At 38.4% G+C, this 12,205-nt stretch overlaps 1 protein-coding gene across 1 annotated transcript in view; it reads left to right on the forward strand.

The window, feature by feature from the left end:
• Positions 1 to 12,205, forward strand: part of LOC130922699 (protein bicaudal C homolog 1-like) — a 135,634-nt gene that overhangs the window by 61,841 nt on the left and 61,588 nt on the right. Inside the window, exons 4-5 of the mRNA XM_057847635.1 lie at positions 5,370 to 5,449; positions 8,309 to 8,467. Coding sequence (XP_057703618.1) covers positions 5,370 to 5,449; positions 8,309 to 8,467 — 239 coding nt within the window. The remainder of the gene's footprint in view (positions 1 to 5,369; positions 5,450 to 8,308; positions 8,468 to 12,205) is intronic.

The following is a 12,205-nucleotide window of genomic DNA, read 5'->3' on the forward strand; positions in this document are numbered from 1 at the left end:
CCCAAAACAAGGATAGAGGTCTAGGGCTGGAAGTGACCATTGGGCTGGCGTGATGCGAAAAATAAACAAATTAATCCACAAAATCATCTGAATCCGCAGTCCTTCTGCATGGTATATAGTAATGGCTGTATTGTGAGATGGTGACCCGGCTGACGTCACATTTGCATTCTTCCGCAATCCAGGAAGTCACTCATTCTTATGGCGCAGGATTAAAAAAATTGAACAAATAAATCGATCGCTTCCACACACATCCAAGCAGTCCATTTCATTCACGAGCATAAAATACACCGGGAAATATGAAATAAACATGCTTTTTGCTGTCATAGGCACTTTAACTTAGTTTTGACAAATATCAGGATTTCCCCCAGTGCTTTACAAGCCTGGTGTGCCTTTTATTGTTTTAATGTTAAGACAAAAAAATATATATAATCATATATTTTAAGGCACTTTACACACTAACTGCTGTTTCTTTGCTGTAGGTCAAAAAGCTCCTTCTTTGTGAAAGTGAAAGCCATCACCTTATGCAGCCGAACGTCTGCTCTTATTTGTGTTTGTTTTTGTAGGTGTTTCGTGTGCCAAATTAAGCTGTTAGGTGCCCCCCTCCCCCCACCCTCCAAAAAAGTCTACGCCACACTTTGCTTTAAAAATGCGGGGGTGTTCTACATCACAACTGCTGGCTGGCTAATGTTTGCCAGATGTGCTATGCAGGTTAGAGTGGGGACACTGGAGGAGCGCCCTCTTATGCTCATAATGTGTATTAAAAGGAAATCTGTACTACAGTCATGTTAAAGGGATTTTGCCATGTTGTTTTCTGGCTGTTGAAGTGACGTGTTGTGAGGTTCATGTCTAGTGAAGCACTGACTTCATCACAGTCAAATTTTAAAAAAATATTACCGTGATTTTGAAAAAAATAAAATAAAAATTGTGAAATTAAATGAAAATGACCTTTAACACTGAAAAATTCAACCATTTAAATTATTCTTAATTTCATATTTTCATGATAACCTGCCTCCCCTGACTGCACGTCACTGGTCTGTTGTTTCCTTACACTTCAGAATTCCCTCGTCATCACAAATTGTTCTAAAACCCACCCAGGATTTTTTCCCCACCCAAACTCTACGAGCAGTGTAAACATTTGCTCGTAAGGTCCTCAGAATGTGGGGCGACGTTGTAACAATAAATAGGATTGAAGGAGTCTTCTTCCAAGACTGCATTGTAAATCTGAGATACTGTAAGTGCTGTGTGTATATGTAGAAGGGAGGGTAGGGGGATTCCTGGAAATGGGTCTTAGAGGACTTCCTTCATTGTGTGTAGTTCAGCATTGTGTGTCTTTGTGTGTGTGTATTTGATTCCTCAGATGTCCAAAAGAGAGGCATGCCCAATGTTACACAGATGCCAGCATTAGCTGTCACTGTTTTCACTGTGCACTGTTTGATTACATGAACTGAAAGTGGTCTGTGGAAGAATAGTTTTAGTAAAGACAAATAGACCTCTGTTTATGATGGTGCCCATATGTGAGTTTTCAGGGTTATAAATAGGGTTGGGCATCGTTTGAAACTGAACGATTCCGGTTCCGATTCCATGTTTCGATTCCAGTTCTGAACAATTCTCGATTCCGATTCTTTTAAGAGGCAGAGTCAAAAAAAAAAAAAAAGAAAAGAAAAGAAAGAGGCAGGGTAAAAAAAATTATAGTTTAAAAATGTATTTGTTTATACCTAGGTCTTCTCAATTTTTTAAAAAATTATTATTATTTATTATTAATACAATTATTTTGAAATTTAGCAATTATATGAACTTCTCACAAGGCCATTTTTAACGTGTATTTAAATATCAGTCTTTGAACTTGAATGTGATGAAGTTTCTTTCCACAGGAAAGCACTTTCACAAAGTTTATTTTTCAAAAGCTCACGTAGAAAACATTTACTCATATTCTTTTGCCATACGTGTACCTCGGCTGGGAGCTACGACAAAAAAATTAGTATAAATTATTCTATTGATTATAATTTGTAGATGAGGCAAAAATAATAAGGCTTTCGTATTTGTAAAACCGATTCTGTTGTGTTTACAGACACATGCAAAGTTTATGTTGTGACAATACCAGTTAGGCCAGTGAGTGGCGCTGTAGGAGTGTGTACGTATAATGCGGAGAAGAAGAGACAAGAGCGTCTGGCTAGGATGTTATGTGATGTGAGGCTATGTTTTCACTGCTACGAGTTCATTAAAAAAGTAATCGAATGGTTCATATGGCTGCTTCTTTCTAAATAAGCTACACAACAGATTATAAAACAAAAATAAGCAACTCAACAGATTCTAAAACAAAAATGTTTTAATACTGTTCATTTTAACGGCGGCGTGTACTGCTTTAAGATGGCGGCTGTTTACTAACGCCAGCGAGTCTGGCATTTCGCATCTAGTTCTCTTTACATGTTCTAACACCGCCGAGTGTCATTTCGCATCTAGGTGTATATACATGTGATATCGACCATAGCCCGACGTAATAATATGATTTATTCTCATACTATTCCATCCATCCATCCATCCATCCATCCATCCATCATCTACTACTTAATCCGGGGTCGGGTCGCTGGGACAGCAAAAGACAGACTTAATGTCTGTCTGTTTTACTTACCTGGTTCTGATGGCGCAGCGTGTCAAATACATAGCACTCAGCTAGCTATGCACTTGCCACTTGTATTCTATGAAGCCGGTCGTGCATAATTGGTCGTGCAGCCACCTTTGCATGATATACAGTAGTTGTGTTGCAAATGTAGCACTAAGCTGACTGGTCTTTTTTTTTTCTTTGTAAAGTTAAGCCGAACTTTTGAGCGCCGTCGCACCGTGTCCGTGGTTGTAATCAAGTTGCAATGCACAAACACACGCTTCTTGTGGCTTCTTCTTCGTGGTTTTCAGCAGCAATTTTTTTCCACTCGGCGGTCAGTGCATCGAAACATGGAATTGAAATGTAAAAATTTGAACGGTTACGGGAGCATCGGCGTGTTAGAACCGGGTCCCATCGATGCTCGATGCCCAACCCTAGTTATAAATGCATGAATACGTTATCACACTACACAAGATGGCATGCTAAGTTATTGCTGAACTCACTTCTTCTTATGTGATGGTTTTTTATTCGATTTTGAAGATTTATTCCTTCATTCATTCGCTTAGTCTGTCATTGCTACAAGTGTAAATTACCAATTTCATAACAACATGATATTGATTCTTTGGCAAACAATTCAATAGTTACCAATATTACAAACTCTGCCATCATTCGATTCATTCAAGGGCCTTTGTTAGATTTAGCACGATATTATCGACACAAATAACAATAACAATTATATTTCACTTGAAGCAAGAATACACAGCAATGTCAATGTCATTAACAATTTTGTTGCTAAAACATTTCAGACATTTGGATGAAAACCAAAACGGCATATCTAAAAGATGATTTTAGCTGTTGTTTTACCTTTCAATTTTTTTTTTTTTTTATTTAAACCACCAATCAATACATATTGGTGTATAATTACACCTATATTCATTGCCACATAAACTGTTTTTATTATGAATTAGGGTTTACACACAAAAGTAGATAACTTTGGTGTCAGGATTAGCGATGAGACAGCATAGAATAGGATGACAACATACTCACACTCACAAGGGATTGACACAAATACTGGGTTCTAAACCACATGGCTGATTTGTGTACACTCCACCCCTCCCAACCACTTATCTTTCAGGACCCCCCCTCCCTTTCCTTGGTCATCAGGCCCCTCACACAGTGTCACCCGGAAATACAACTAGCTAACGATAGCACCAACATATTTATAGTTAGTGTAGGTGTTCAGTGTATTTTTTGTTGTTGCTTGTGCTTCTTTTGTCTCGCTCTCCTTTTTTTCTTCTGTTCCCCCATAACCCCTTCCTGTTCGCTGCTTTCTCCTAATAAACGAGGTACGTTGAATGATCACAGTGGGAGTATGTCCCATGTGATACATAAAAACTGTTCAGACCAATCAGACACTAAGATCTCCATTCTTCGTGTTAAAGCAGCTTAAAAAGGCAGGTTAAATTAAAAAAAAAAAAAAAAAGAATTAGTATAATGAGTTATTCATTCATTTTCCATGCCGCTTTTCCTCACGAGGGTCGTGGAGGTGCTGGAACCTTTCCCAGACACCCTGAACTGGTTGCCAGCCAATCGCAGCGCACAAGGAGACATACAACCATTCACGCACACAGGACACTACGGACAATTTAGAGTGTTCAATCAGCCTACCATGCATGTTTTTGGGATGTGGGAGGCACGGGGAGAACATGCAAACTCCACACAGGAAGGCCGAAGCCCGGGATTGAACCCTTGATCTCAGAACTGTGGGGTAGACGTGCGAACCACTCAGCCACCGTGCCGCGTTATGAATTGCTTTATGTTATTTTGTCATATGTTCAAGTCGTATTTATGTACAGCACTTTGTTCCAACTGTTGTTGTCCTTAACTGATTCATTGCCAGTGATGGCATTGAAACATGAGCATTCACTCTTAGGTAAAATGGATTAGACATCCATCACAATCAATGGCATTGAATGAGTTGATACTTTTTTTTTTTTTAAGAATCAATGTAATACCCAAGGTTTTACGGCCTAAATAGATTAGAATTGTTTTATTATGCTATATGTACATATGTAAACACACTCACAAATTAACATATTAAATGTTCAACACAATCGCATCAGAAATTGAGCCGTCAAACTGGATGATGTCTGAAAAGCTGTATCCCTCTAGCTCTCTAATGTAGAGGTGAGGTGACCTGAGACCACCCCTTAAAAAGTTTCATGAATTGTTGCTTTTGCAACATGTCAAAGGACAAAATGTTTGGGTAGCTTTTTCAGAATCACCTTCCAGTTTAGTTGGTTTTTTTTGTTGTTGTTTTTTTGTTGTTGTTTTTTTTTTTTGTATTGTTGCAAAGACAGAATTAGGTTGAAGGCCGAGATCATCATCGCATGATGTTTTTTGTTGTCTGTTCAGTCTACAATGCGACGCGCAAAGCACTAATCTTCAGCTCAGCCATCTCCGAATGCTTGACAGATCGGCGCAGTACAAATTCCGTGGCCCCGCTACTCTTTCGTCACCCCCACTTTTTTACATGCCGCAGCATTCGCTCGCAGACTCAAAATGCAAGCGTGTGCTTATCAAACGCTGCAATTACCCTCGCTGAGCTTTTCCGTCCCGCTGTAATTTGTCGACGGAGGCAGACTGCTGGGACGTGCTCACATAAGTGTCTCTGGGAGGCCATGCTGTACTTATGTTGTTACCTTCTGTCCTGACTCGCCCTTTCTCTCTCTCTCTCTCTCTCTCTCTCTCCCCCGCTTGTGCGGTTCAGATCCACACATCAAGGTGTGCGGCAAGAGGGAACACGTGAGGAACGCCAAAGAGAGAATTATGTCAGTGCTCGATACAAAGGTAAACATCATGCCTGTAGGTACAACCTCATGCTGAGAATCTGACATCCTGGTCTTTCGCTCTATGCTAGGAAGATTTATTGCTATGGTAACAGCACAATTGTATCACCTGGGCGATTGCGCTGTGGCACCCTCTGGGGGAAGCCAATTATCCCTGCAATTTGAACAACCAAATTTAACACCACAATTTAATTTAGTCAACACTTCATTAGCCCTCAAACTCAATTACGACGTTTAGAGTTTATTATTATTGTTAGTGTGGAAGTGCACGGCATCATACTGAGAGCCTTTTGTGAAATTTTGCCTGATTCATGCTGCTAAGTAGAGTAACATCATTAAAAACACTTCTCAGTGTGAGGTGCAGATTTTCTACAGATATCTGACTTGAATGTCATTAGGTTGTTGCAGTAATGACATTTTGCCATTAAATGCGCGTTTACATAAATGTGTGGAATTTTTTATGGCTTGACTATAGACCAGCGGTAGCCAAAGTCGGGCCAGGTAGCCACAGGATTTACAATAGATTTTTTAGTCATGTTAGTGAAACTCTCATTTTTATTATTAAAGAAAAAAAAATGTTAAAAAATCTTATGTGGCCCTTGAAGCCAAAAGTGTGCACACCCGTGCAGAGGTGGGTAGTAATGCGTTACATGTACTCCGTTACATTTACTTGAGTAACTTTTTGAGAAAAATGTGCTTCTATTAGCAGTTTTACTCAGCTATAGTTTTTACTTTTGGTTGAGTAGATTTGTGAAGAAAAAAACGCTACTCTTATGCTACATTGGGCTATACAAGTGTCGTGACATTATCCCTCTTTTTTTTTTTTTTTTTTTTTTTTTACATATTATTATTTTATCTTATTTTTTGCCAGCGATGCTAAGAGTAGAGACGTGCCTGGTGTATTACCGGGTAGCTCTACCGATTTCACAATAATCACATGACTCCATTATAGCAATCAAACTTGCCATTCTATCTTCACGCCGGCCTGTTCAATCGTGTGTTGTCTTTAAAGCCCCGTAAAAAGTGAAATATTTGATATAGATTGCTGCCCTCAACATGACTCGAAAGTGGGGATTTTAACCTTTCTCCCAGTTTTTATTTGGTACCAACTGACCACGGAAAACCGGAGACATGATCCTTCTAATTTTAAAATATCGTACTGGCCCGAATATAAGACGGTGTTTTTTGCATTGAAATAAGACTGAAAAAGTGGGAGTCGTCTTATATTCGGGGTCTAGACATTATACCCATTCACGACGTTAGATGGCGCCAGATATCATTGAAACGAATGCTGAACTTGAGGAGTAATGTTCTGTCATGACAGATCTCAGTTACTCTCAAGTTTAACCGGTTTGCATTATTTTATTACAGTGTTTTTCCTTATTCAAATTTGTTTCAAGACGACAGTTACAGTTAGACCTCACTTTGATGGTTAATGCAGTTATTGCAATTTTGTTTTTTTATCACAACAGATTGGTTTATTTACATTTAAAAAAACAGTAGCCATTCATTTACCAATGTGATTGCACTTTAGTTTACATATTTAAATGTTCAGATATTAAGATTTGAATGAGGCAAAATAACTTGCTTTTTCTCTCAAATATATTGTTATAATCATTTGTTTCAGATGTACTGTAATTATTTTCTTATAATCAGGGCTGTCTCATATTCGGGCCAATACGGTAGTAATAATGAAATAATGAAGTAATAATGAATGCTTCACTATTCGAACTCGGAAGTATTTTCTCCACCGGAGGGCAGTCATGCTTTTTGGACAAATAATGCTTCATTTATTATTATTTTTTTTTTCTCTCGTCGAAATTCAATGATTTATTTATTTATTTATTTATTTATTTATTTATTTTATGGCTGTCAAACAATTAAAATTTTTAATCGAGTTAATCACAGCTTAAAAATTAATTAATCGTAATTAATCGCAATAACATACTGTACATAAGTACTCTATTTGTTTTTCATAACATTTAATCAACAAGATGGCATTAACATTAACATTCTGTTTAAGCGATCAATGGATAGAAAGACTTGTAGTTCTTAAAAGATAAATGTTAGTACAAGTTATAGAAATTTTATATTAAACCCCTCTTAATGTCTTCATTTTAATAAAATTTGTAAAATTTTCAATCAAAAGATATACTAGTAGCTCGCCATTGTTGATGTAAATAATTACACAATGCTCATGGTGTTTAAACCCATAAAATCAGTCACATCCAAGCGCCAGCAGAGGGCGACAAAACACCAAAAAACACAAGTAACAAGTGGACATGACACTGTGCTGTCATTCTAATCTGTTTGAGCGAGCATGTGCGTTAAATGCGTCAAATATTTTAACGTGATTATTAAATACAGCCCGTTAACGCGATAATTTTGAAAACCCTTATTTATTGAGTTGATTTCTTCTATTTTATTTATTTCAGCCCTAATTTATTTATTTTATTTCTTTGGCTTAATGTGGTTATTTAATGGGTTACTGTACGGTATCATTATAACAATAGTCCATATAGATAACTGTGGGCTCAGAAAATAAATACCAATGTTTAAAACAATTTTTTTTTAAATTTAAATATAAACAGTTACTCACAATGTTACTCATTACATGAGTCATCTTATACCCGAATACTTTTTTACTTGTACTTGAGTACATTTTTTGAAGACCACTTTTATTTTTACTTGAAAAAATATTATTTTGAAGTAACGCTTCTCTTCCTTGAGAGAAATTTTGGGCTACTCTACCCACCTCTGCACCCGTGCGTGAGATGGTAGTTAAAGAAGAGCAGATGTTAAAATTAGGCTTTTGAATAAAACACTAAAGCTTGATCACCTGTCTACTTGCTATCCCCAGAGTAACAGGGTAACGCTGAAAATGGATGTCTCGCACACGGAGCACTCCCACGTGATCGGCAAAGGCGGCAACAATATCAAGCGGGTGATGGAGGAGACGGGCTGCCACATCCATTTCCCCGATTCCAATAGGAACAACCAAGCGGAGAAAAGCAACCAGGTCTGTATACTGTATGTATTGGCACTGACACACCAGACAGATGGTCCAGACATCCATTCTGATAAATATTTAGTTTGATCGACTAAACCACAACATTGCTGCATGATTATGTTTGGTCTTAAAAGTCATCTTAAACTGTTTGCCAAGCGCCCTCCCACCACCACACACACAACTATGTGTTGCACTGCTTGGCCAATGACCTACATTCAGTTATGGTTATAAACACAGAATGTTTTTGTAATTCTTAATACATGCATCTTTTCAATGACTGCTGATGCCCCAAGGTTAGTTAATAGCTTTGTCATACATGCATAGAAACCAGAATTATGCAAACCCCAGTAACCACATTGTAGGTTTTGCCTGCATTGCTTTGTAGTCGTGATGAGAAACCGGAAAGTCGGACGATTGCTGAAGCCAGATAACTGTGCAGATTAGCTGAGACCAATTGCCAGCTGTAATGACAGCAACTCTTTTGTAGGCTGCAACATGAATTGCTGCTTTTTAATAAAGAAGATTGTTATTACTCTGTTAGTTAGGGTAACATTGGGAACATAGAATAATCTGTCCTTTTTGCTGTTGGAGGTATTGAGGAAATAACCACATGGCAGATGGGTTATTTCATCAAATTCAATGTGGGGAATGAGGTGACAGGAAATGTATGGAACAAGACAGAAATGGCTTGAATTCTGAAATAGCCGGAAATCTTTTTCCTTATTTAATGGTGCAAGTCTATGTACAAGGACATACAATTTCGTGGGTGTGTGTGTTCGTGTGTGTTTGTTTTCTCTACCGTGACGTACATTGAAACTTTCAAAGCTGTTCCTTCCCTAGAATGCTGGCCCACGTCCAATTTGTTTGGATTTCAGCAAATGTTTCCCATAGGAAATAAAGACAATGCTCATGTTGCCATCATAAAACCGTGATTAAAGCGGGTTTCACTGCACGATTTAAGTGACGCAAAAATGTTTTTTTTTTCTTTCAAGCGGTGCAATTAGGCATATGTGTCATAATGGTAACGCATAGACTTCAAAAATCTAGGTTATGAAGTCTATGGGTAACTTAAAGCAAAAAAAACAGTTCTTTGAGCGGGCCATCCTCTGATTGGAATTTAGGCCACTTATGGACATTGTCGTTGTGTCCTATGGCAAGACACTATCTGCCCAAGGGCAGCTATGGCTACAAAAGTAGCTGATTGCCACCTACAATGGGGCAAATAAGTATTTAGTCAACCACTAATTGTGCAAGTTCTCCCACTTGAAAGTATTAGAGAGGCCTGCAATTGTCAACATGGGTAAACCTCAACCACGAGAGACAGAATGTGGGAAAAAAACAGAAAATCACATTGTCTGATTTTTAAAGAATTTATTTGCAAATCATGTTGGAAAATAAGTATTTGGTCAGTACCAAAAGTTCATCTCAATACTTTGTTATGTACCCTTTGTTGGCAAAAACGTTTTCTGTAACTCTTCACAAGCTTTTCACACACTGTTGCTGATATTTTGGACCATTCCTCCATGCAGATCTCCTCTAGAGCAGTGATGTTTTGGGGCTGTCGTTGGGCAACGCGGACTTTCAACTCCCTCCACAGATTTTCTATGGGGTTGAGATCTGGAGACTGGCTAGGCTACACCAGGACCTTGAAATGCTTCTTACGAAGCCACTCCTTAGTTGCCCTGGCTGTGTGTGTTTGGGATCATTGTCATGCTGAAAGATCCAGCCACGTCTCATCTTCAATGCCCTTGCTGATGGAAGGAGATTTTCACTCAAAATTTCTCGATACATGGCCCCATTCATTCTTTCCTGTACACAGATCAGTCGTCCTGGTCCCTTTGCAGAAAAACAGCCCCAAAGCATGATGTTTCCACCCCCATGCTTCACAGTGGGTATGGTGTTCTTCGGATGCAATTCAGTATTCTTTCTCCTCCAAACACGAGAACCTGTGTTTCTACCAAAAACTTCTATTTTGGTTTCATCTGACCATAACACATTCTCCCAGTCCTCTTCTGGATCATCCAAATGCTCTCTAGCGAACCCCAGACGGGCCTGGACGTGTACTTTCTTCAGCAGGGGACACGTCTGTCAGTGTAGGATTTGAGTCCCTGGCGGCGCATTGTGTTAATGATAGTAGCCTTTGTTACTGTGGTCCCAGGTCTCTGAAGGTCATTCACTAGGTCCACCCGTGTGGTTCTGGAATTTTAGCTCATCGTTCTTGTTATCATTTTGACGCCACGGGGTGAGATCTTGCATGATCGAGGGAGATTATCAGTGGTCTTGTATGTCTTCCATTTTCTAATAATTGCTCCCACAGTTGATTTCTTTGCACCAAGCATTTTACCTATTGCAGATCCAGTCTTCCCAGCCTGGTGCAGGTCTACAATTTTGTCTCTGGTGTCCTTCAACAGCTCTTTGGTCTTGGCCATAGTGAAGTTTGGAGTGTGACTAACTGAGGTTGTGGACAGGTGTCTTTTATACCGATAATGAGTTAAAACAGGTGCCATTAATACAGGTAACGAGTGGAGCCTCGTTAGACCTCGTTAGAAGTAGTTAGACCTCTTTGACAACCAGAAATCTTGTTTGTTTGTAGGTAACCATATACTTATTTTCCACTCTTATTTGGAAATAAATTCTTTAAAAATCAAACAATGTGATTTTCTGTTTTTTTTGTTTGTTTGTTTGTTTTTTTGGGGGGGTTTGTTTTTTTCCCTACATTTTGTCTTTGTTTTTCTCATGGTTGACGTTTACCCATGTTCACAATTACAGGCCTCTCTAATCTTTTCAAGTAGGAGAACTTGCACAATTGGTGTTTGACTAAATACTTATTTGCCCCACTGTAGTGTTGAGTGAATGAAGCATACATTGTACAGTGTCGTCAATTTTCCTGAAAAGTGCTTTATAAATTAATGCATTATTTTTCATTAATATTGAACCAGCAAAATAATTGCCGATGGTGATTAATTGAATAACATCAAGGTTACAGTCCTCTATATCAATGGAGGAAGAAAGCACTCTATTGTTTAACTGATTGCCGGTAGTTGACTAAATTCCATGCAATGTTTAATTTTTGTACATTATTTTGTTTACAGGTGTAGATGACAGTTTTGCAATCAGATTTGATACATACAGTAATCCCTTGCTACTTCACACTTTAAACATTGCGCCCTCAGTCCATCGCCATTTTTCTTTTTCCAATTAAAAAAAAAAAAAATATATATATATATATATATATATATATATATATATATATATATATATATATATATACAGATGAGCTGTCCTGAGCCGATTGCGTAGTCTCACTCTCGCTCCCTCCCTCCCTCCCTCTCCTTCCTCTTTGTTCGTCAGGCAGTGCACTCGTGTTGCTTAACGATGCATGACAGATGTTTGGGTTTGATCTTGCCAGAGACAGGAACTTCAGAAGCGCCATATGCGTCAATCATCGTTAAATTTGTTAAACAGTTGCTGAAGCAACTCATTATGTGAAAGTGAGCAGCTTGAGCAGATTTGAGTGGACTCACTCAATGAAGCACTTAATAGAGCCAAGCATTTTTCTACTACTTTTTTCTTGTTAAAAAATAATTAAGTGGCACAGTAACATCTTTAAAAGGTGTCATAAATCATTTAAAGTGCTTAAAAACCATTTATTACAATATGTATGTACATATTAAGCCTGAACGATATATCGTTTAAGCATCGCCATCGCGATGTGCACATGCGCGATAGTCCCATCGCAAGGACGTG

The sequence above is a fragment of the Corythoichthys intestinalis genome, chromosome 10 (assembly GCF_030265065.1).
Source record: "Corythoichthys intestinalis isolate RoL2023-P3 chromosome 10, ASM3026506v1, whole genome shotgun sequence".
NCBI lineage: Eukaryota > Metazoa > Chordata > Actinopteri > Syngnathiformes > Syngnathidae > Corythoichthys > Corythoichthys intestinalis.